This window comes from Mchenga conophoros, linkage group LG22, assembly GCF_057382185.1.
Source record: "Mchenga conophoros isolate Kocher_MC1m ecotype Shallow Benthic linkage group LG22, M_conophoros_male_GT1.1, whole genome shotgun sequence".
NCBI lineage: Eukaryota > Metazoa > Chordata > Actinopteri > Cichliformes > Cichlidae > Mchenga > Mchenga conophoros.
The window spans coordinates 29,426,275-29,451,370 of record NC_140546.1 but is presented as its reverse complement, the minus strand read 5'-3'; the positions used below and the strand labels follow the sequence as shown (position 1 = coordinate 29,451,370).

The following is a 25,096-nucleotide window of genomic DNA, read 5'->3' as shown; positions in this document are numbered from 1 at the left end:
AATAAACACACCAAATCCGGTCGTTGGTACTTGCTGGCTTGTGTAGCCCCTAGCATCCTGGAGCATTTCTGTTGTGTTTTGTACGTGTTTTGAGTTTTTATGTGCTTCTGAGTTTGTACGTGCTTTGGAGTTTGTACGTGTTTTGGAGTTTGTACGTGTTTTGGAGTTTGTACGTGCTTCAGGGTTCATACACGATTTGAAGTTTGTATGTGCTTTGTCTGTAGGGGCCACCATAAATATACTTTTATTTATTCACTCCACATAAAATGAAATAAATAAATCATATAATACTATATAACTATTTAAATTTTCAGCTTTTTCCTTTTACAAATTTAAAGTGAAACAACATAAAACATGGCAAACCACAACACAATTAAATATAAATTATAATATGAAAACAAAAAGAAGATGCATATTCTCTGTTATATGGACCTGCATGAATAAACTTTCTGAATCCTTTATCATCCGCAACTGAAAATAGTTGTGGATGGTTACTATTTTTTATTTTATTTTATTTTATTGATTAGCATTCAAATATCTCAATGAATACAGAACAAAGATCTACCACAAAGCAAGAAAGCATGAGACAAGGCTAATCAAAAGGTATTGGCTGAAGCATTTGCTTATTACGCCAACCCTTTTAACAAAACATCTTTTTGCATGCAGCTCCAACACGTTCTCACTCCCAACTCTTCAAACGTGTGACGCATGGTCAGGCCCCCTCTGCTGCACATATGGACGCGCAGGGTACCCCTCTCGCATCGGGAATTGACGTGAAGGGTCCTCCGATTGAAGAGATTGCCGCGGAAGTGGTTTTTGTCGGTATATTTAGACATTTTCCAAATCACATTGTAACGACCTATACTGAACACAATAAATTATATAATGCAGGCAACTATCTGAGAGAAAATTACTGCAGATAAAACTAATTACAGGCTGTTATTTGTGTATAGATTCTTGCATTGACGGAGTGAGCGATGTATGCTGGGTAATGGCACAGCTAGCGATTGGGTGAATTTATTGCACCGGTTTTATAAACTGTTCTACAATCCTTTTGATATTTGGAAATCTGTCGATCATTCTGCTACAGCTGTAAGATATCTTCTCCAACTCCTCTGAATATATGCAGTCATTTTACCGTCTGCTTTGGCTAATCACGCTCTTACGTATTAAATTAAATTAAATGCCTAATAAAAAAGCTGTTCTTTTTTATTAGGCAAAAACATTTTCGGCAAAAAAACATTATGCAAAAACATTTTCGGCAAAAAAAACATTATGCAAAAACATTTTCGGTGCTGTTAAGGAATTCACAGCGACTCACTTGTTTATTTTTGAGAAAGTTTATTTTTTTATCATATTAGATGAGCGGCAGTGACGTCAACGTACTCGATCGTACCACAGGTAAGTGCGAATCTGAATCTGTAGATTTTTTAAAATTATTTTTCTTATTTAAAACCAAAAAGAAAAACCCGAAACAGTGAGCTCACAAAGCAGTTCCATGGGTTAAGATTAGCAATTTCGTGGAACAGCGAATGACTTAACATTTAATAGCATATATGTTACCACACCACATGTGCTGTAAGTTAGCTAAATTCATTTCTGTTAGCCTATCAAGTTAAGCTTATCATATATCATCATCCAGGGTACAGTGATAGAGAAGTGTGTGCTGACGTTTGCTGTTGTTGCCACTTTGTAAAGTTTGAGGGTTCTAATAAGGGTCAGTGTTGCCAGATTGGGTTGATGCTCAAATTGAAGATAGACGTTATCTATCAATCTAGCTCTCTCTTTATGGCTCTCTCTCTCATTCTGGCTCTCTCTCTCTCTCTCTCTCGATTTTAAACTTAATAACAGCATTACATAATCATTAAATAGCAGACCGATCATCTATGCTGCAAATGAAATACAAATGGACACTAAACAGGGTTTATCTAAATCGTTACAATAAGGTTTAATGTATATATTTATTTATAAGGTGCTTCTGAATTCTGAATACTTTTTTTTTTCTAAACAGGTTCTTCATCAATCAGCCTATTATTGATTGATTCCTTCCTACATCTGCTTTTTGAAAAACTCCTAAAGGCACTTTTAAGAGCCACGTCAGTCTGTTTGTATCTGTTCTTACTGCTGTCCTTATTGGTCTGTCTCTCTGTTTCTATCCGCATTTCTGTCTCTTTAACTCTTCAGCTTTTTTCTTGTTGTCAGTGTGCTGGTTAACCTATAATTTGCCTTTTGTCTGTCTGCTGCCTTTTCTGTCTGTAATTATTCTTTGTTTCAACATGACACGCCCCAAATTCAGGCCCTGTACATTTTGCCAGACTCCCAATCAGGCAAGCAGAAGAACCTGCTATGTCTGCTTCGGAAGTCTGTCCAGCTAAAAGAAGCTAAAAGAAAAAGTAGAATCATTGGATAGCCAGTGGGCACAAGTTGTCTTGAAAAACAGAAATGTTTGCCGGATAATTGATTCTGCCCGTATTGCAGTAAGTAAAAAAAATTTTGTTTCATATATTATCATTAAGTTGTTATAAGATGTTGCTGGCACATTAACACAGCTCATCATATGTGCTTTTGAGAACATGCAACAATATTTTATCTACATTTTGCTAAAGACAAACAATTACTTTAACTGTAATACATCAGTGGTGGCTGTATGTATTCATATCAGTATGAATGTGTAAATGGTCTGTATTTGTATAGCGTTTTACTTAGTCCCTAAGGAACCCAAAGCACTTTACACTACATTCAGTCATCCTCTCATTCACACACTGGTGATGGCAGCTACATTGTAGCCACAGCCACCCTGGGGCGCACTGACAGAGGCGAGGCTGCCGGACACTGGCGCCACCAGTAGGCAACGGGTGAAGTGTCTTGCCCAAGGACACAACGACCGAGACTGTCCAAGCCGGGGCTCGAACCGGCAACCTTCCGATTACAAAACGAACTGCCAACTCTTGAGCCACGATCGCTGTGTGTGAATGCTTAAATGGAAACTTCTAAGAAGCTGGTGTGAATATGGGTTAATATTGCATGTTGTATAAAGCACTTTTAGTGCTCCACGAGAGTAGGAAAACGCTATATAAGAGTCATTTCGTTTACCATTTAACAACAGGCTGTGTTTGACTAATTTGTGCCAACTATTTTTTTTATTAATTTCAGGTGCAGAAACTTGAGTCTATAGGCTACAAGCCCATTTTATTTATTGGCAAAAAAGACAAGGATTCACATAAGTGGGTAGCAGATGTTATTACCCATTTGGACCCCACTTCTACTACAAGAAATTTCCTGGAGAAGATGCAGAGGGCTTATGAATTTATACTGTCTAAGGGTAAGAGTGAAGTCTGTTGTATACTTTCAGTCCAGTTAATTAATGCTAATTTATATAGCAACTTTTCACAACAAGTCGTCTCAACTTGCTTTCACAATCAGAATACTTCATTAATCTTTAAGCAAATTGTGTAAGTATATTTTAAGGTCATTAAATAACCATTGAAGGATATGTTATCAAAGGCTTCGTTCACACTGCAGGTCTTAATGCTCAATTCAGATTTTTTTGTCTGCTTGTTCACACTACAAATAAAATGTGACAGCAAACGCGCTCTAGTGTGAACGCCCAAAGTGCCTGCATGCGCAAAAGAAGACGTCACACACATTGCGCTCTGTTTAGACCCAGACCAAACAGTATTGTTTGACTGATGGCCCTTATTATAAAGACTTGTTTGAGACTTTATGTTTCCCAATTTTGCTTTAAGTTATTTTGTTATTTACATATGGCCTAATAATGATCCTTATTGCTGTTTTAGAGAGGAGCGGTGCTTCAAAAGGTAGTTTCAGATTTCTGTCAGAATCTGCAAATATAATGTTCACGTTTCTCCAACATTGTCTTCCCAACAGTTTAGCTGGATGGCCAGGAAGCGTTCATGATGTCTTCTGTGGTGCTTCTCTGGCGCTGATAATTGGCGTCTGTCTTGTGTCAGTGACGTGGAAGATCGATTTAATGTGACAGGACCGTTCAAACAGCAGTCGCTTTCTAAAATATCAGCTATGTATCGGATTCAGTAACACATACGAACGTGACCCAAATTGGATTTGAAAATATCGGATTTGTGCCGTTCACACTGTCAGACCATGATCGGATATGGGTCGCAGAGGGTCAAAAAAATCGGATTTGCTGCGCTTTCGCCTGCAGTGTGAACGTAGCCAAAGTGTAGTTCCTGCTAAATATAAGGCCTTTTTTGAAAAATATTTTTATGAAAGTAAATATGTTTTATAGGAACCTCCACACCAGTGCACCCCAATACCCCCACAGAACAGCAGCTTGTGCAGTCCAAGAATGCCACCAAGGAGCATTGTGCCGACAAACAGACACACATCAAAGAGCACGCAGAGATCCCCAGTGAAGAACAGGCAGAGACCCTGATCAACAAGCAAGCAGAGAGCCTCGCCAAGGAGCAGCCTGAGATGACCACCCAGGAACATCAATCTTCTAGGCTCCTCGAGGAGCACCCAAAGAGCCTGTCAGACGAGCAGACAGAGACTGTTTTTGTTCTCAATCTTGTTCCTTTATCTCCTTCTTCTGTTCCATGCTCCCAGTCTTTCCAAAAAAAGAAGAGAGACAGAAGCACCTCACAAACAACCTCTCCCACCTCTCCACCACCTTTTAAACCCGCAGACCAGCCATCTCTGCAGTCTCTTCATCCACCTGCTAGCCACGCGATCTCCCAGTCCTTAAGTGAGGGTGGCCAACATGAAAATAAGAAGAGAAAGAGTAAGTATTGCTTTGCATGTTATGTCTTGAGATTTTTAAGTTTCTTACCCAAAAATGATACATATGTTGTCCTAGAGAACTAACAAACCATTGCAAAGTATTATTCACTAGTTATTTAGCTGCATTTTGGTGTACACTATAAAAAGACTATAATTAAATATGGTCAATCCCTTACTTTAGTTAAGAGGTGAAAGAAATCTCCGTCCGTGGATCAGGTTTCCTTTCGAGACATGGGCAGCGATAAGCAGAGTTCATCCTTTAACATAAACAACATTAAAATATTCTCATGCATGATCAATGGTTAATCACGGTACCAGCTGGAGTACCGGGAGCAGTTTGGAAAAACAAGAAGACGCGGAGACTGTTCTAGGTGTCATTCCAAACTGACTCAAAGGTTTATTCTCTGTGCAACAGTATATATAGAGGGAAAAGGTTCGTGTGTCAACAGATTCTCAGTTCAAACCGGTACAGACCAAATAAGGGAACGTCTTCCTGCCTTGTGAGCAAAGAAGTATCCTTTGTATAGTTTATCAGTTCAGCTACAATTTATGATCATCCCAGCAAAATGCACTCCTAGACATAGAATACAGAGTTCTTTCATTAGTGAATTCTGAAACGAACCACCTGGCCTTTAACAAGCTCTTTTCTAAGAGATAAGGAAGGGAGGATGGGAGTAAGGAAGTGGTCTCTGTGGTGTTTTCAACCTTGAGGTACCAACCTGTGATTCTTACACATTAATTCTTAGGTTACAGAGAAAGAGAAAAACAACTAGTAAATGGGCCTTATTGAGTAACAGTTTTCCTGTATAATATCACTATAAAACAATATCCTGTAAATGCTAACTGTAGTATCAAAATATCACAACAAGAGGACTTTGTAATTCAACTTGATTGGATTGAGAAAACTAAAACGCACTTTGAGAGAACATTTTAGTTTCTCTCAACAAATAGTGTATGCATTTATATAAACAAGGTCTGGTGGCACTCAATTGCAAAATGAAGGGTGAATTTTTTTGTTAATTAGTTGGTCCTAAGTGAAACTAAGTTTTTACACAGAATTGATTCACAATTTATGGTATGTACTTTAAAAAAAAAACTCAACTGAGGTGGGTTCACTTTTGGACCCCAGAGGACAAATGGAGTATGGCAATCAGGAGGATATTACAGATTTTCACTTCTTGAGTGAAAACTCATATTTGATTTCTTGTGTATACAGAGTCTTATGTTTTTTTTAAATGTAATTTTTCATTTCTTAGGCTGTCGAAGATGTAGTAGGCAGAAGGTGTTCCAGTTTGAAGAAGTCACTGAGAGCAGGATAAATGAGGTAATACTTAAAATGTTTTCATTTGCTTTTCAGTAGACTTTTTACAGTAAGCCTATCTCAAGTTGTTTTCATCCATGCACTACAGCCATGAACTGTGCTACATGGGTAAATTCAAATGTACTTTTGAGATTAGTGAAGGGAAATGATTAATGGAATTACATTAAAAGATTGTATTGTATTTCATGTGTTTGTTCTTAAACAATTCTGCAAAATTAATCACAGACATTGAATACTGCTACATCTTGCTACAAAAACCTACATGGCTAACATAGAAATGACTGTATATGAGGAAGGATCATATTTTTTTCTGTGTAAGCCTATATCCTCAGTTGTTCTTGTTGAATCAGGATCATAGAAAGCACAATTTATAGATCCTGATATATGCTGACCAGCCCTGTCTCACTATAAATAGTAGATAATCATGTGTAGTTTGAAGTGTTTAAATGGACACAATTCAAACAATTCATAATGGGATGATATTGATTATGTCAGTGTATGATGTTACAAGTACGTCAAACTTTCCGAAGAAAAGAACATAGCCAGAGTCAAAAACAGATAGACGCAGTTAACTAAACCTGTGATCAAAATAATTTTTTGTGAATGCCACAATTGGATACATGCTTTTCAAAATCCTATTATTATTTTTTTTATAAACAGAAATGCCTTACATACACATACCTACACATCTATCAAAGTGTGTTTACATGGGTCTGTGTGTGTCTCAGGTGTGCACACTGGATTACACACAAGCTTTATGAAGACACCTATCCATTAACCATGTTATTTAACGATTGCCTCTCTGATTCCTTCTGTCTAGGGGAACACAGAAGTAAAAGTGCGTTGGTTGCCTTGCTCTGTTTGGTAAGAAGCTCTTGATATTTCATTCTCTGAGAATGTTCTGTTTCCATCTATTACCTTTTTGGAGCACAAATGAAAATGGAAAACCAGGTGTTTTGTCACGTCTTACTTCTCGCTTTTTTTCTTATCCTATCTCAATTATTTAATCAATTAAGGATTATTGCAAAGTTGTTTGCCATCTTTGTCGAATCATAAAATAACAAATTTAATAAGAAATATATTTGAAACTGTTCAGAAAACACACGTAGTGTCTCACTTAGATGCAAAAGTACTGGGAATAATTCCAGCTGGACTGTGCTGGGGCCATAAGAGCACTCACATTAATTGTAAGAAATATATAAAAGCTATCAGGATTTTGACAAAGTGGAGAGAATTTGTCCATGTCTTACACAGATTTATGTGTGCCAAAGGATAAATCGCCTAAGCAGTGGAGGGAGTATTCAGATTCTGAACTTTCCAAAGAAGTACTAATATCACACTGTGAAAGCTTTCAGTTGTTTTGCATACTGTATTTCTAGCATTACAATTGTGTGACAGCAATGAATCTCTACAAATTAAAGAGTAAACAACAGCCTTTATAATAATCCAAAAGAAACTAATTATCACATTTGAACAATTTTCATTTTCACTTCACAGAAAGGATATTATGAAATGTTCAACTGAAAAACAATAACTAAGTCTTTCATATGTGTCGAGTGTAACTGTACAGTAGTGTTTTGTTTGTAATCCATCTAAATTACAAATAGTGTAGCAGAAGTTGAAAATATCCATAAAAATGACAATTTGCATTTTAGTACAGTACTTAAGGAAATGTCTTTATCATGTTCCACCTCTGGTGTTAAACATAAAAAGCACGAAGTAATCCCCAACATGATATTAATGTTTTTGGTGTTGTTTCTTTCAATAATTATATTTTCCAGTGGGAAAATCTGGGATGACACGTGGGAGCCAGCCAGTGAATTTCAACACCACTTTGCCATGCCAGATGTGCCACCTCCTTCAGCCACTGAGGAAGTCTTCTTATGATGTTGTGATGTTTGTTTTTCCATGTTACAAACAAGTAAGATATAATGTCTGAAAACTGAAGTTGTGTACTGTCTACAAGGAACACTTTCAGAAATATGTGGAACCAAAGGTCCATACATCCAGATGTCACATTGATCTTCTCTGTTCACAGACTGGATATGTTCATTTTCAGCAGTTTGATTGTTTAGAAATGTTAGACAAATATTTATACTTGTTAAAATGCATTGTGTTACGTAAAAAAAAAACTTTATCTTATGTTGTTAACTACAATAGTAGTTCTGTGTTCTTAACTTGAATGTTTTTGTACAGCATTTATATTTGCTACATTCTTTAAAAAGTGAGTGTAGGCTGTTATAATTGTTACGGTGAATATGACCCGCAGCTAGCAACTCAATCCATAAAACACATCAGTCTGTTTCCCTTTGTTTCTCATATGAAGTTGTTATTGTAAACAGGTGTTCTGTTTAGTTTAAAGTATGAAGGCTGGTGAAATTGTACTGAGTACTGTCAATGAAAAGTAAAATAAAAAATCAAAGGTCTATTGAGATGTGAGAACTTGTAGTACTGTTTGATGTTGAGACTGAAAGTTTCCATTACTAGTAGTATCAACTTTCATAATTTTCTTAGATGCTCAACATTGACTTGGCCTTGATCCACCTACACTGTTATATAACTTCATTCTCTATGCAAATATTATTTTTTCTGCTTTGCACATATAATGTATACATAGAACACAGAAAATGTCAAATTGCACTACCAGTAATCATTTCAAGTGTGATGTCCCCACAAATAATAAGCATGTTAGATTATGTACACATATTTTCAAATTAAAATCAACATTGAATGTGGCTTTGTCCCATTACCACTGACAACATTCTTTTGAGTATTTTAACTACATTGATTATTAGAGGGTTAAGTCAACCCTCTGAGCTCTAACAGCACCTAACCCTGTATATTGGGACTATGTCATTTTTGGCTTTAGAAGATTACTAACAAATATTGGCCGTCATAGGAGAAAGAGAATTAAGCTGTTTCTGTTGAGAGATACGACCTGAACTACTATTTAGGGTTAGGGGCCAGTACAATAGCAAAACTGCTTAAAGAGATTGGAGCCAGAGGACAGGTGCTGCTGCAGGTTATAAGAAAATTAGCTAACACTGCTGAGTGGGCCAATCACTGGCTGTGGTTAAAGAGGGCTGAGATCACTTGGGCAGTCAGCTATCCGCAACACACATGCCCAGAATTGATCAAACTGTGGTGGAGCTACCTAAGCAGGGGGCATCAAAAGGGTAGAAAACATAACACTATAATTTGTACTGTGATAGACCTGAAGCCTTGTTGACTGATACAGCTGTTTCAGGGCTCCTGGGGCTGTGCAGTTAACCTCATGGTAGTGAAACATAAGGCAGGAATGAAAAAAGGTTTTGCTTCTACCCTCAGCTCTTTTTCCTGTTTGTGGGAGGCAGTGGAGATGTAGAGGGTACAGCCCGATCTGGGCGCGGAGGTATGGGATGCCAGATCACATGCCCCAGTTCCGGCTCTCCTCTCTTCTATGTTATCTCTTTTCTCTTTCACCTTTTCTATCTCTTTAAGAAGTGAGGCTCTTTAAGCACTAAAGACCTAAATAGTACTTATCGTTTTGCAGTGAAGTGATAGAAGAAAATAAATTGTAGAAAACTAAATAGGAAAAAGTAGAAGAGAAATAACAATTTCACATCAACCAGTGACACACCGCGGGGCCTGATCAACCCTGGCAGGGCCTCCATTTATGAGGGTGTCTACTGGTAAGGGCCAAAACACCCAATGAATCCAAGGCCCACTACTGATGATGTGTCACAATATTTTTATATTATAATCTGGATTTGGTCTTTAATCCCTAAACCTAACCAAGAACTTTAAAAGAAACTAAAAAATGGCAAATATCTTTTGATAAAAGACCAAAAGACACTGTGAAGTTGATGCACACAACGATTTGTCCTCCTGATGAAGTTTCAGGACTGCCTTTCTCCATAGTGGCCATCCATCTATTCCTTTTGTGGAATAAATTTATGTGCTGTATGTGTCACAAATACCTAAATTTGATCTGGTGTGGGCTATAGTATTGAAAGGGTTGCATAATAAGAAATTGTTTTTGTTTGTGAAATAGATTTCTACGTTCTTTTTCACAAGTTACTTACATGATTGGCAGTCATTTTCAGTTTTTACATATCAAGTCTACAGTCATAACTATATTAAACAGAAATGTGTTTTATGTCTTTGTCATGGAAATATAAATGTCGCTAAATTTTAACTGTGGTGACAAAATGATCCATTGAAACTGCATGAAAACATCAAACTGACAGTTATTTTTCAACTTTATTTGATTGTGGTCATTGGTAATATAAAAACAAATAAACTACAGTGATACAGACAATTTAATGAAATGTGGTGGGGGTAAAATGACAATGATGTTGGTCCACCCTAAGACACTGTAGGCTTAGTAACCACTGGATCAATTAATACTCTAAATTTTAAAAAAAATATGGTTGAGCACATCGCTGTACAACTGGAACTAAACAAAAAAAGTTATATATCCAAAAGTTAATTTGTGGATCAGGGTTGTTGTGACAGAATCAGCTGAACTGCCTACTGTACTGTAGTATGATTATTTTAAAAATAAGCACAAGTACTAGTAATGCACTCAAACATTATTGATACTGTTGATACGAATGATACATACCATGAAAATATACTTAACATGTACATCAAAATACTCAAGAATGAAAACTCTCACCTGTGACAAGCATACTTGAAATTTGCTTACAAAGTTCTATCAATCACATTTCAATATGTCTTGTAAATTCTGTGAGCCAAAAATATATTACAGTAACTTAACATGACAAAAATGTAAAAAGTACAAAATCTCCCTCTGATACATAACAGTGTACTATTATGTATTACCAAAATGCATGTTTAAAAACAGTGTAACAGGGTTGTTTTTAGCTCTACGAATGACATTAAATAAAAATGTGCCAGCTGTCTTTGTAAAAAACTATATGCATTGATGTGATGAAGTCTTGGGAATGCACTGTCAATGACTGGTCTATGGCCAACTTGAAAAAATTGGGGCCCCCAGCATTAAACCTGCAAGGTAGGAAGTTGATATAAGTTTGAGGACAAACTGATATATTACAGATATTTATTACCGGCTTTAATTAGAAAATTCAGAGTCACTGTAAAAGTCATCGTCGGAAGTATGATCAAGGTTAATGTTCTTTGCTCCTGACAAAACTTGCATGTAACACTGTCTTGCGTGCAGCTTGTTTTGTTTCACATTCTGTCGTTTTCTGAGGATGATGCTCTGTAGACCTCTCAAACCCTCCTCACTTAGGCCACAATGCGAACCTTAAAAATAGAACATATAATTTAGTCTGCTTTAATGCCTTAAGAAACAGTCAGTGTTTTGTATGCATTACTTAAATACATACTTTTAAATATCTCACTGGAAAACAGGCCGGACAGCTCTTTCAGGATATCATCATATTTTGAAAGAGATTTCCAGTGATGGTCCATCTCTGTAACAAGAATCTTCTTTTCCTCCTCAAGTCTTCTTATTGCCATGATGATATCGAATGCCCCTCTCTTTGTTGTAAGGCTGACAGAGTCTGAAATGCATTTATAACAAAGTTATAAATCAATTCACAAAGAACGTCTGAAGTCGTAAATGATTTTAGGTCAACACCTGAAGCTTAGGGTTTCATTATATGTCAGATATGCTGAAAGTAGACAACATATATGTACAACTACCGCTGTGTGCCCGCTGCCACGGCCAGCTTGTGTCACCAGACAGAATTTCTTCCAAGCACAGAGTTTCTTTGTCTGGAAACATTCTGCTGTATTTTTCCACAGCAGAAGTCAAGATTCCTTTCTCTTCTCTGATCTTGCGACGAATCTTGGCACGGGCTTTATTTCCATCGGTGTCTTTGTACAGACGCTGGGATCGTCTCTTTATGCTCGCTACAAGCACTTCGATTCTGCTCACCAAGGGATCAATATCACTTGTGCTTGTTGTTGCTGCTTAGAAGAAATAACACAGCTACACTTACATAAAGTCATTGTACAATTGCATCACATTTTTGAATCAGTTTTTGCTCACCTTCTGCCCAATCCTTTACATCACTGACCCAGTTGACTGTCAGTCACTGCTAATTGGACTTTTAAGGACTCCAGGTTCTGAAGCTGGGTTAGAAGAGCTTTTGTGGCCTACATTGTCAATTTGAGATTAAAAAACAAACAAACAAACAAAAAACACTAAACACATGTTTACTCCAAATAATAAGAACACAGAGGAGCAGTCATCTAAAAATAAAGTAACAATATCATTACCTTCTGATATCGATGGGTCAGAGAGGTGGCCAACTGGTCTAGCTTTTGTTGATTCCAGCGCATGGTCATAAGAGTTAGCATGTCACTCCGTCCTGCAAACACAGAAAACGTAGTGTTACCACTTTCATCATAATTACACACTTAAAATCTAACTAGTGCAGGATTTGCCTTCTCACCTGCTTTGGACATATGTTTTGTGGTAACTGCAATCCTTGACAAAAAGGCATTACATTGCTCTACCTCCTCCCCTAGAGTCAAACCAGCCCCATCTTGATATGCTCCACTCCATTTCACCTGGAAAACACACACACACACACACACACACACACACACACACACACACACACACACACACACACACACACACACACAGATAAAATACAAATTACACAAAATGTTGATGTGCAATTGTTCAGATAAAGTCATTAAAGTCAGAATTTCATACCTCACATTTGAAATCGTGGGTTTTAGCATGAAAGACTGAAAGAAATGGCTTCATGCTAAGAAGGTGCTGGAGCTCTGGACAGCTTTTTGTTACTCTTTCAAGATATGGCCAATACTTGCAGGTAACATCCATACAAAAAAAAAGTGATATGTCTATTGGCCAGCTTTTGTTGCAGGTACAAGGGATAAGCAAAAATTTCACCCCTGTACATATTTAGAGTACGGAGCAGCACTCCATGCCTACACACTGCAAGCTCCAGTCCCTCCTCATCCACCTTGCTGCTGGATCTTTGGGAGGTCTCTCTGGCTGCTGACCACTCCCCTCCACAAACACCTCGTCCGGAGACCTAAAATGCATTAAATAGCTGGTGACAATGTCTTTTCACAATCTCTTCAACAGAGTGTTAAAGGTTAACATAATTATGTCTATGTAATTAGAGCGTTCAATCTTACATGTCTGGATGTGCTGTGTATGTAGTCCACAAATCTTCCCACATCTTCATCCTTTGCTATGAAGGCGTCTTCAAAGATGCCCAGTTCCTCAGATCTGAACAAAATAGCAATACAGTATACTTTATGGTGTCATACAAAGTAAGTCCAAAGTTAATTGGTGCACCTTATAGTCACATTGTCTGAAACAAACGTTGGTATTACACATATTTTGCTGTACCTGGCTGCATTCTTGAAACGGTAATGCTTGCGGTTTCCATCCACTGAAATTGCAAGCATGTCTGGGGCACATGCATGACATGTGAAGGGATCCTCCTTTAAAATCTTGTCTAATTCATATCTCACGGCTTCCCACTCAAAGAAACTTTTCTGAAAGCCATCTGCAGAGATCTTTCCCGTCTGGTTTAAAATGAAAGACATAAAGAGAAAACAACTACGCTACAAGTGACTTTTAAATCCTGAATAACACAGAAGAACCATACTGTAAAGGATGCATAAACTAAAATGCTCACACGGCCAAAGTGGAGAGTTCGTTGATCAAGCATTTTTAAAAATGCTTTGCAGGAGAGTCCGGGTGATGCCATCTTCATTTCTTCAAATGTGAAGAAGACATCTGTTGCGTACAAAGTAGAAAAGTGAAGGGTAGCGGGCCAGTAATCACTTAGATTTAGGTCATCTACTCCAGCAGTCCAAGAAGCTTCACATGTCTCACACCTCAGCTCTGGCATGCTGAGATTGTAACGTCCTAGAAAAGTGAAAAACTCATGACTCCAGAGTAAAAGTTTATTATCTTTGGGTTAGGTCTTCTTTTTGTCTCAGACTATACTGCAACAATGCTTGTGAGGGTTTAGTTTTAGGTGAATTGTTTACAGATGGTTGTCAGTCAGGACAAAATGAAGTTCTTCTTACCATTCATTGTGACCACAGCAACAACCTTCCCTGGTCTGACCCTCAAACACTCTGGTGGACAGCCGCAGATTGTGACTGGGCTCTCCACAGGTACAAGTCGTGCTAAAGAAGTCAACATGTATGCGTAACATATGATTTAAATAAGTTTATTAACTATGAAGTAAAACGTTGAAATGTGACTAAGATATGGTAGGACCAACTGAGCCTTACTTGAAACAATAAAAAAAACAACTTAACAGCTCAAAGCTAACAGTGTAGTTGAGAGCTGAGGAAGCATCAACTTTTTTAAAAAATGAGATAGAGAGAGAGAGCGTAAGGGAAATGTATAAACAGTAAACATACTAAGTTTAGTCACAGAACTTACCATCATGGCAAAGGGTCTTATTTACAATGTAAGTTGTTGGAGGCAATGGCTGGAAGAATCCGGCAGTCATGGCACGTCTATTGTGAAGGACATATCTGGTGTGCATGATGACATCACATTTATCACAAAAAAGGGGGCGTGGTAGACAGTCACAACAACGAAGCACAGCTGGATTGCTCCCACATTGTTGGCATATATGTTCCGACACACTTTCTTGAGCTGCCATGGTATTCACCAGATGGGGTCTTTTGGCCCTCCAACTCTCTGAAAAAAGAGTTTTTCTTGTGCTCCAGTTCAAGGAAGCCAAAAGAGGAGCTTTTGGTGGTGGTGCTTCATGGTGATCGTCTGAAGAATCATTCAGTGAGCTCTGGAGTTCTTGTAGAAAGCGCTCTGTTGCCGAAAATGTTTTTGCCTAATAAAAAAGAACAGCTTTTTTATTAGGCATTTAATTTAATTTAATACGTAAGAGCGTGATTAGCCAAAGCAGACGGTAAAATGACTGCATGTATTCAGAGGAGTTGGAGAAGATATCTTACAGCTGTAGCAGAATGATCGACAGATTTTCAAATATCAAAAGGATTGTAGAACAGTTTATAAAACCGGTGCAATAAATTCACCCAATCGCTAGCTGTGCCATTACCCAGCATACATCGCTCACTCCGTCAATGCAAGAATCTATACACAAATAACAGCCTGTAATTAGTTTTATCTGCAATAATTTTCTCTCAGATAGTTGCCTGCATTATATAATTTATTGTGTTCAGTATAGGTCGTTACAATGTGATTTGGAAAATGTCTAAATATACCGACAAAAGCCACTTCCGCGGCAATCTCTTCAATCGGAGGACCCTTCACGTCAATTCCCGACGCGAGAGGGGTACCCTGCGCGTCCATATGTGCAGCAGAGGGGGCCTGACCATGCGTCACACGTTTGACGAGTTGGGAGTGAGAACGTGTTGGCAGCTCCTGTACACAGGGCTCGAAGCAAAGAAAAAGCAAAGCAAAAACAAATAAACAAACAAACAAACAAAAAAACCTTTCCACCTTAGATAAGTAACTACATCAAAGCAAAACAGTCAAGAGTTTCTGTATCCGGTTGTTCAGTCTGACGTCACTAGCTTGATTTCTGTAATGAGAGGCATATTCGAATCGTCATATCTCCTTAATGAAGCAAAGTTAAGACATGAGGCTTGTCCCAGTATATCTTCAGACACTCCTGACGCTCACAATTCAAGAATTTCTTTCTCACCTATTACCGTTCTGAAATGAGTTGGACTTGTTTGAGGGTAGGAAATTCGTCCTTCGCTCAGATTTCTTCAGATTTCAAACTCTGGAAATGAACCACTTTTTTCTCTCGTCATAACTTTTTGTTGGATTTCCACAGAGACCTGAAAATTTCCATGACTGTTCACCAAAGCCTGCTGTCTCTTACGGTGAAAGAATGATATCGATACTCCAAATATATTTAGAGTTACAAAGCGTTGTTTGAGGGCAAGTCAAGGCAGTTTTTGCTTTGCTCTACTCAGTTATGGTGCATTACAAGTCAAATATCTTTAATAATTCATAATTTAATGATAAATTGTCAACACTTGAAGATTCCCCCATCCCTTCTGAACAAAACGGTGTAAGAATGACCACTCTAGCCCCTACGGTTAGGAAATTATGGTCATTTGTTTGAGGGGAGTCGTCACTATGAGAAATAGACTGCAATAATCCTGTGCCTCTCTGTGCTGCGTGCACCTGTTTTGGTGGGAAAAGGTACACAGCCTCTCTGGTGGTGGATTCAAATTCAGCAGCTCCCAGGCTGACCTAGGAACTTACTTCTCTCTCCCTGTGTGTGTGTGTGTGACAGAGAGAGAGAGAGAAAGCCTTTTAATGGGATGCTCTCATTGTAAGATTTAAATTCAATATATTTAGACTGGTTGACTGAATTGGATCGTGTGTGTCTCTCTGTACATGTGTGTTTCCTCACTAAAAAGAGACGGCTCTTTCGGCTCCGAACCGGCTCTTCAGGTTGTTTTGTTGCTTTAATTAATTTATTATTAACAATAATATAAAATTATGCACAAAAGGAATTACTAATGTAAAAAAAAGTGTTTTTATTTATATATGTTTATATATAAATATATGCAGTGGCCCCTAGAGACAAAACACGTACAAACTCCAAAACACATTTCTAGCATGAACTGAACTTCCAAAACAGAGCTACCTAGATCACTTAAATTACACAATTGAAAGCATATGTGTATTGTTTGTGTATTTATACACAAGCATTCATATATAGTCAAATAATGAAAAAATAAATAAATAAACACACCAAATCCGGTCGTTGGTACTTGCTGGCTTGTGTAGCATCTTGGCGCATTTCTGTTGTGTTTTGTACGTGTTTTGAGTTTTTATATGCTTCTGAGTTTGTACGTGCTTTGGAGTTTGTACGTGTTTTTACGTGTTTTGGAGTTTGTACGTGTTTTGGAGTTTGTACGTGCTTCAGGGTTCGTACACGATTTGAAGTTTGTATGTGCTTTGTCTGTAAGGGCCACCATAAATATACTTTTATTTATTCACTCCACATAAGATGTAATAAATAAATCATATAATACTATAACTATTTAAATTTTCAGCTTTTTCCTTTTACAAATTTAAAGTGAAACAACATAAAACACGGCAAACCACAACACAATTAAATATAAATTATAATATGAAAACAAAAAGAAGATGCATATTCTCTGTTATATGGACCTGCATGAATAAACTTTCTGAATCCTTTATCATCCGCAACTGAAAATAGTTTTGGATGGTTACTATTTTTTTTTTATTGATTAGCATTCAAATATCTCAATGAATACAGAACAAAGATGTACCACAAAGCAAGAAAGCATGAGACAAGGCTAATCAAAAGGTATTGGCTGAAGCATTTGCTTATTACGCCAACTCTTTTAACAAAACATCTTTTTGCATGCAGCTCCTGTACACAGGGCTCGAAGCAAAGAAAAAGCAAAGCAAAAACAAATAAACAAACAAACAAAAAAAACTTTCCACCTTAGATAAGTAACTACATCAAAGCAAAACAGTCAAGAGTTTCTGTATCCGGTTGTTCAGTCTGACGTCACTAGCCGTGTCTGGGTCTAAACTCCGCTGCAGGTCCATATATCAAACAATCACTATGGCATTACTGAGAGTTGAAAAACTGTCTAAAGTCTTTCATCTTTAATAAAATGATCAGCGTTCTGCTCTACCAGGTGTAACAATTGAGTTTAACATCCAGGCATCCATGAAAACGGAATTTATGACATTTAACGGAGTTAGAAGTTAGCAGGGAGTTAGCTCGCTAGCTTCTATCTAAATACAAAATAGCATGCCCTGACTCCGGGGTTTTGGAAACAAATTAAAACGTACAGCTCTGCTATCACTTCCAGCATAAATGAAGACAGAAAACTAAACAGCAGTGACGCTTGTAGGGTTACTGAAGTTTGGCTAGCTGGTATATAATGATGTGCTACGTGACCGCTAGCGACACAGCTATGTTAGCATAATATAAACAAGCTAACTTTTTTTCCACTCGATAAAAGTTAACGTGAGTGTTCTCGGTGGTCAGGAACAAATGTAATCGCATGGCAGGATGCTGTAAAAGGACCAAACTTCAGCCAGGAGAACAACTGAGATAATCCATCCACAATACGAGGTTAGTCATTCATATACTGCTGCATAGGCTGTAGTTACATCCTAAGGTTTTAAAAACTGAGCTTTAAATAAATGATTAGTGGTAATAAAAGCCGAGGGAGGTCAACAGGGATCACTGACTGTTTTAGGAGCTTTTTGAGATCAAATAGAAGAAAATACATAACATTAAACATGTTAACAACACAAAAGCCATATTAAACGTAGACTACTTTAGACCCGGAAGTAGGATTCGTCGTGTCATCACTGAACAACCGGATTATTATTTTTGCTCTTTTCATTCTTGATTTATATATTTTTCTAATACTCTATTTTTAAACATGTTTTTAAACAACTGAGTACTGGGGCAAAGCAAGTTATTTTGTGCTTTATACATTATCTGTGCCATTTTATATTCAACTAAATCATAGAAATTTCAGGGTATTCAAATTAATAAACAAAATGTTAGTTGGTTCTATATAGTTTGATTGATTTATAATTCTTATAGCTCTTTTTTGTAACTTGAAAATAGGAAGAGTATTTGTTTTATATGCATTACCCCATATCTCCAGACAGTAAGTCATATATGGAAGCAACAGAGTACAATAAAGTGTGTATAATGATTTTTTTATTCAGGACATGCTTTGTTTTATAGAGAATAGCAATGGTTTTTGACATTTTTGTTTTCATATGAGACTTCCAACTCAGCTTATCATCAATTATCACTCCAAGAAATTTATTTTCATTCACTCTTTCAATTTCAATTCCATAAACCCTGATTTTAGATACATTTTTCATTTGTCTAGTGCCAAAAATAATCAATTTTGTTTTCCTTATATTTAATGATAACTTATTTACATCAAACCAGTTTTTTTTAATATATTTAACTCCTTTTCAGAAGCTGTTCTAGGTTTTTACCTGAGCAATACAGAGTGGTGTCATCAGCAAACAATACACATTGTAACAGTTTGGAAACACTACATATGTCATTTACATATAATATGAATAATTTAGGGCCCAGCACAGAGCCCCGAGGAACACCACAAGTTACCTTCAGCTGGTTAGATTTTACATTATTGATTTCGACAAACCTATATTAAAATCACCACAAATTATTTGCACTTTTTTATCATTTAGGTTGCTAAATATAGCAGCAAGTTTTTCATTGAATGTCTCAAGGCATGAACCTGGTGTCCTATAGATGCAACTTATAATTATATTGCTAGCTTTTTCAACATGGATTTCAATAGTAACACATACCAATATGTCATCTGTGGTGCTTGACATACATTCAATCAGACTACATTTCAAAACTTTATCTATATACAGGGAGTCCAGAATTATTAGGCAAGTTGTATTTTTGAGGAATAATTTTATTATTGTTACGTTCGCTGAGGGGAGGGTCCAAGGGACCGCTCCAGCCTCCGTCGTCTGCTGGAGGGTCGGTGGGACCGCTCCAGCCTTCATCAGCTTCGTCTGCCTTCGCTGAGGGGAGGGTCCGTGGGACCGCCCCAGCCTTTGTCGTTGCTGGAGGGTCCGTGGGACCGCTCCAGCCTTCATCCGCCTTCGCTGGAGGGTCCGAGGGACCGCTCCAGCCTTCGTCGTCTGCTGGAGGGTCAGTGGGACCGCTCCAGCCTTCATCAGCTTCGTCTGCCTTCGCTGAGGGGAGGGTCCGAGGGTCACTTGGTGTTAAATGTTTGATTTTTGGGTGGGGGGAACTGTTACGTTTTGGTGTTGTCGGTGTGTTGTTTTTGGCGTGACTGTTATGTGTTTCCTGTTTTACTTTGAAAGTCTGTGTTATCTTAGTGTTTTCAGTTTACGTTTCCCTGTCTCGTCAGTTCTAATTTGCCCCAGCTGTGTTTCCCTCCTGTTGTCCATTTTCCTGATTGCTCCCTCTATGTATTTAAACCCTGTGTTTCAGTGCGTCATGGTCGCGATCTCCCCCGTGTTGTAAATAGTTTGGTGTTTTGTTGTAAATAAATATTTTGTTGTAAATAGCTGTAAAATAGATTTGTCGATACTTTCGTTTTGGGATTTTGGTGGTGAGCTTTAGTGGGGGTTTTTTGTGGTTTTTTTTCTTTATTTTTACTTTTTTTCATGTTGCACTCCGGTTGCCTAGGCCGGGGTGTAACATATGGGGGCTCGTCCGGGATTGCCTTCGCTGGGGGGTCCAGGGACCGCCCCAGCCTTTGTCGTCTGCTGGAGGGTCCGTGGGACCGCTCCAGCCTTCATTCGCCTTCGCTGAAGGGTCCGAGGGACCACTCCAGCCTTCATCCGCCTTCGCTGGATGGTCCGTGGGACCGCTCCAGCCTTCGTCGTCTGCTGGAGGGTCGGTGGGGCCGCTCCAGCCGTCATCAGCTTCGTCTGCCTTCGCTTCAGCCGTCCGTCTCCGCTGGAGGGTCCGAGGGACCGCTCCAGCCTTCATCTGCCTTCGCTGGAGGGTCTGTGGGACCGCTCCAGCCTTCATCCGCCTTCGCTGGAGGGTCCGAGGGACCGCTCCAGCCTTTGTCGTCGCTGGAGGGTCCGTGGGACCGCTCCAGCCTTCATCTGCCTTCGCTGGAGGGTCTGTGGGTCCGCTCCAGCCTTCATCCACCTTCGCTGGAGGGTCCGAGGGACCGCTCCAGCCTTCGTCGTCTGCTGGAGGGTCAGTGGGACCGCTCCAGCCTTCATCAGCTTCGTCTGCCTTCGCTGAGGGGAGGGTCCGTGGGACCGCCCCAGCCTTTGTCGTTGCTGGAGGGTCCGTGGGACCGCTCCAGCCTTCATCCGCCTTCGCTGGATGGTCCGTAAGACCGCTCCAGCCTTCGTCGTCTGCTGGAGGGTCAGTGGGACCGCTCCAGCCTTCATCGGCTTCGTCTGTCTGGATCAAACTTTTCACTTGGTGTTAAATGTTTGATTTTTGGGTGGGGGGAACTGTTACGTTTCGGTGTTGTCGGTGTGTTGTTTTTGGCGTGACTGTTATGTGTTTCCTGTTTTACTTTGAAAGTCTGTGTTATCTTAGTGTTTTCAGTTTACGTTTCCCTGTCTCGTCAGTTCTAATTTGCCCCAGCTGTGTTTCCCTCCTGTTGTCCATTTTCCTGATTGCTCCCTCTATGTATTTAAACCCTGTGTTTCAGTGTGTCATGGTCGCGATCTCCCCCGTGTTGTAAATAGTTCGGTGTTTTGTTGTAAATAAATAGTTTGTTGTAAATAGCTGTAAATAGATTTGTCGATACTTTCGTTTTGGGATTTTGGTGGTGAGCTTTAGTGGGGGTTTTTTGTGTGTTTTTTTTCTTTATTTTTACTTTTATTCGTGTTGCACTCCGGTTGCCTAGGCCGGGGTGTAACATTATTGAACAACAACCATGTTCTCAATGAACCCAAAAAACTCATTAATATCAAAGCTGAATGTTTTTGGAAGTAGTTTTTAGTTTGTTTTTAGTTTAAGCTATTTTAGGGGGATATCTGTGTGTGCAGGTGGCTATTACTGTGCATAATTATTAGGCAACTTGACAAAAAACAAATATATACCCATTTCAATTATTTATTTTTACCAGTGAAACCAATATAACATCTCCACATTCACAAATATACATTTCTGACATTCAAAAACAAAACAAAAACAAATCAGCGACCAATATAGCCACCTTTCTTTGCAAGGTCCGTCTAAAGTATCGCTGAGTCTAAAATACTGCTGAAAGTCAACCTTTATTAAATATGTCTCACGTTTATGCTAGAGCTAACGATCACGTTTCCCGTGCAAAGGTTCGCACAACTTAAGAGTTGCGGGCTGAAAAAGAAGCCACAAAAAAAGAGAAAAACCGCGTCAGGTTTGCAACGCTCCCGTCACTCCACGGGAGTGGCTGGGAGCACACAATCCGACCAAAGACGGAGAGAGTGCAGGACGAACACCAGCTAAGAATTTACCTCCACCCCCCCCCCCTCCTCTTCCTGTTAAACCACAGAAAACACAGCGTGCCCCAATTATTAAAATGCAACTGTCACGGACCCAGCTCTGGAGGACTCGGGGTCCGTGAGCAGTTTTGACTGTTGATGTTGTTGTTATTGTTATTATTATTGTTATTATTATTATTATTATTTTGGTGATGTGTGTGTTTTTCTGCACTGTGCTGTGTTAGTCTGTGTCCCACTCATATGTATAGGCAGGGTATGGGTGTGTATGTCTGCGGGTGTGGCTGGAGGATGGAGTTCAGCCACCTGCAGGCCTGAGGGGGTGTGGCCCTGCGGAAGGACTGGCCACACCTGAAGTTCATGCCACACCTGTTGGTGATCAGGGCTCGTCGGGGGAGCTACTTAGGAGAGAGTTGGAGCTCCCACCGGCGCGGGATCATTGAGTGATCTTACCAAGTCAGTGTGTGTTAGCTTAGGTCTGTGCTGTTCATATATGCCCGCGGAGGGTTAGTGTTGACGGCTGCGTCTCTGGTTTCCCTGCAGGAGGAGGAGTGGTCCGGAGAGGCAGCACGCACGGGGGTGCGGAAACACAACAGCGGGGAGCACGAGCACAGATATCGGAGGGAAGCACGCACACGGGGTTCGAGGGAGCAACGGGGAGTTATTGTATTTACAGCCTTTTCACTGTAAATAAAGAGCACTGTGCGTTTTGGGTCCTCCTTTCCCCACATCCCCACGGTCTGCCAGCCAGACCGTGACAGCAACACAAGGATGTTGCACCTTGGGCACCACGCTTAGAGTGGTGGGACATAAATACGAATAAAAAGGGGTACAAAAGTCAAATCCAAAACAATTATTCAACCTGCTACAACACAAAATCAGAGCAGCCACGAATAATCACATTCACAAGTGATCTGTGGTTCCACCACACAAACGGTCACATACAGTTGCTGTAATATACAAAATTCATTAAAGCAACGCTAAAAACAATAATACCCTAACTTTACACATAAATGTATGTAAGCAATGAGCCAAATTTAGTAATGCCAACATACTGAAGGAACAGCATTTGTCTCCTATATATGATACACCTATAGATGCACTGTCAAAGACACTTGTCTTTGAGTGAAGATTTAAGGTGATAAGACATATAAATAACTGCAACTTGAATCTGTACTGAGGCTCAGTATTTGACACAGAGTTCATGTTCATTGCTGTAATAGCTAATAATGATTAATATAATAACTATAATGTTGGCCATATTATATTTACATTACCAAAGTGATATGACTTTTGTCTCATGAACAACATTAGCTAATTGTTATTTACTAACTAATCTTAAATGACTGTTCAGTACAGAAATGAAGCCCAAAAATCATGTTTTACTGTCTTGTGGTCTCAGCCTCAGATACTTATCAAATCACACAAAGCTCTTGTAGAAACAAATGAACAAAATATGTTCTCCTTCATTTCTGTCAAACAAAATTGTATGACACGTTTCCAGCGGTTAGTATCATGGTTGCTAGGCAACCTGGGAAGCGCGACGGAGACTAGACCGTCCTATTTCACAAGCCTCTCACTTCCGCACGCACCGTGCGTAGTGCACGTACTTCAAGCGTGCCGACTCTGCCACAACCTGAGAACCATCACAGACAGCAGAGTCGGGGGCGGGGCTTAAGCACGGACAGATCAAAGGCCTTTGCAACGTCACAACAAAGGCCTTTGCAACGTCACAACAAAGGTGCTTCGAAGGAGCTTCCAAATAGCTTAAATAGAGCCTTGGCGACACTCTACACCAGTGAACTCCAAAGTCGGTCCGTCTAAAGTATCGCTGAGTCTAAAATACTGCTGAAAGTCAACCTTTATTAAATATGTCTCACGTTTATGCTAGAGCTAACGATCACGTTTCCCGTGCAAAGGTTCGCACAACTTAAGAGTTGCGGGCTGAAAAAGAAGCCACAAAAAAAGAGGTTTGCAACGCTCCCGTCACTCCACGGGAGTGGCTGGGAGCACACAATCCGACCAAAGACGGAGAGAGTGCAGGACGAACGAAGGGTAAGTCGGGAGTGGGGTGAGGCTGGCAGTACTGATCAGGTTGGTTTCTTCCGTTGTCAGCAACGGAGCAGCTCAGAACAAACTGTCATGGTTCTGGGTCCGTTGGACCCAGTATTTTGAGTTTATTATGTTTTGGTTCACTTTTGCATTATTCTTTGTTTCTCTGGTACTTTGTGTTTCAGTTATCTTGGTGTTTTGGATTGTTTCTCATTCTCTTGTTGTGATGTTTATTATTATTATTAATATTATCATTATTAGAGTTTCATGTTTCTATTATCCATGTTTTAGGAATGGTGGTTTCATGTATAGTTCAGTTCCATGTTTCATTTTCTGTCTCTGAGTTGTGATTCATGTTTCCTGTTTTATTGTGAAAGTCTTTGTCTTATGTTAGTGTGTGCAGCTTTGTTCCCCATGTCTCGTTAGCCCTTATTTCTCCCAGCTGTGTCTCCCTTCTGTGGCCCATTTTCTCATTACTACCCTGTGTATTTAAGCCCTGTGTTTTCCCATGCCCAGTGTCGCGTCGTACCCACAGATTATGCCTGTGTGTCCTTGGTTGCAGTGTTCCATCCTCACTTCATGTTTGTTTTCCTGCCAGCAATAAAGCTGAGGTTTTTGAGTTACATTCCGTTTTCCGAGTCCTGCATTTGGATCCTCATCTCTGCCTGCCCGCACACAGAGCCCTGACACAAACAGCACCTAAAACGGAATGCCTGTTTGTTAATAAATCAAATAGGGTTGTGTCTGTAGCTAAAGACTCACCAGCTAAGAATTTACCTCCACCCCCCCCCCCCCCCCTCCTCTTTCTGTTAAACCACAGAAAACACAGCGTGCCCCAATTATTGAAATGCAACACAAGGATGTTGCACCTTGGGCACCACGCTTAGAAAGGTGGGACATAAATACAAATGAAAATTTACTCCCCCCCTCTTCCTGTTAAACCACAAAAAACACAGCGTGCCCCCATTATTAAAAAGCAATACAAGGATGTTGCACCT

The 25,096-nt window shown here is 39.4% G+C and overlaps 1 protein-coding gene, 1 long non-coding RNA gene and 1 pseudogene across 3 annotated transcripts; 2 read left to right on the top strand and 1 right to left on the bottom strand.

Moving 5' to 3' along the window:
- The first annotated feature begins 2,884 nt into the window (after positions 1-2,884).
- On the top strand, positions 2,885-8,466 carry LOC146549683 (uncharacterized). Its single transcript, XM_085262648.1, has 5 exons — positions 2,885-3,322; positions 4,268-4,762; positions 6,018-6,085; positions 6,903-6,946; positions 7,864-8,466. The coding sequence occupies exons 1-5, from the start codon at positions 3,289-3,291 to the stop codon at positions 7,967-7,969; spliced, it is 747 nt and encodes a 248-aa protein (XP_085118774.1). The 5' UTR covers positions 2,885-3,288; the 3' UTR covers positions 7,970-8,466.
- A 1,962-nt stretch (positions 8,467-10,428) lies between these two features.
- Positions 10,429-15,395, bottom strand: LOC146549682 (uncharacterized; annotated as a pseudogene). The gene is made up of 13 exons (XR_014890353.1): positions 15,312-15,395; positions 14,502-14,913; positions 14,138-14,239; positions 13,741-13,973; positions 13,449-13,627; positions 13,232-13,325; positions 12,780-13,125; positions 12,511-12,628; positions 12,335-12,426; positions 12,105-12,211; positions 11,756-12,022; positions 11,437-11,613; positions 10,429-11,353 (listed from the first exon to the last, which is right to left on the bottom strand). The product of XR_014890353.1 is annotated as an uncharacterized LOC146549682 (transcript).
- A 2,566-nt stretch (positions 15,396-17,961) lies between these two features.
- On the top strand, positions 17,962-24,883 carry LOC146549681 (uncharacterized). The gene is made up of 3 exons (XR_014890522.1): positions 17,962-18,183; positions 22,298-22,502; positions 22,590-24,883. It is a non-coding gene; the product is annotated as an uncharacterized LOC146549681 (long non-coding RNA).
- The last annotated feature ends 213 nt before the right edge of the window (positions 24,884-25,096 follow it).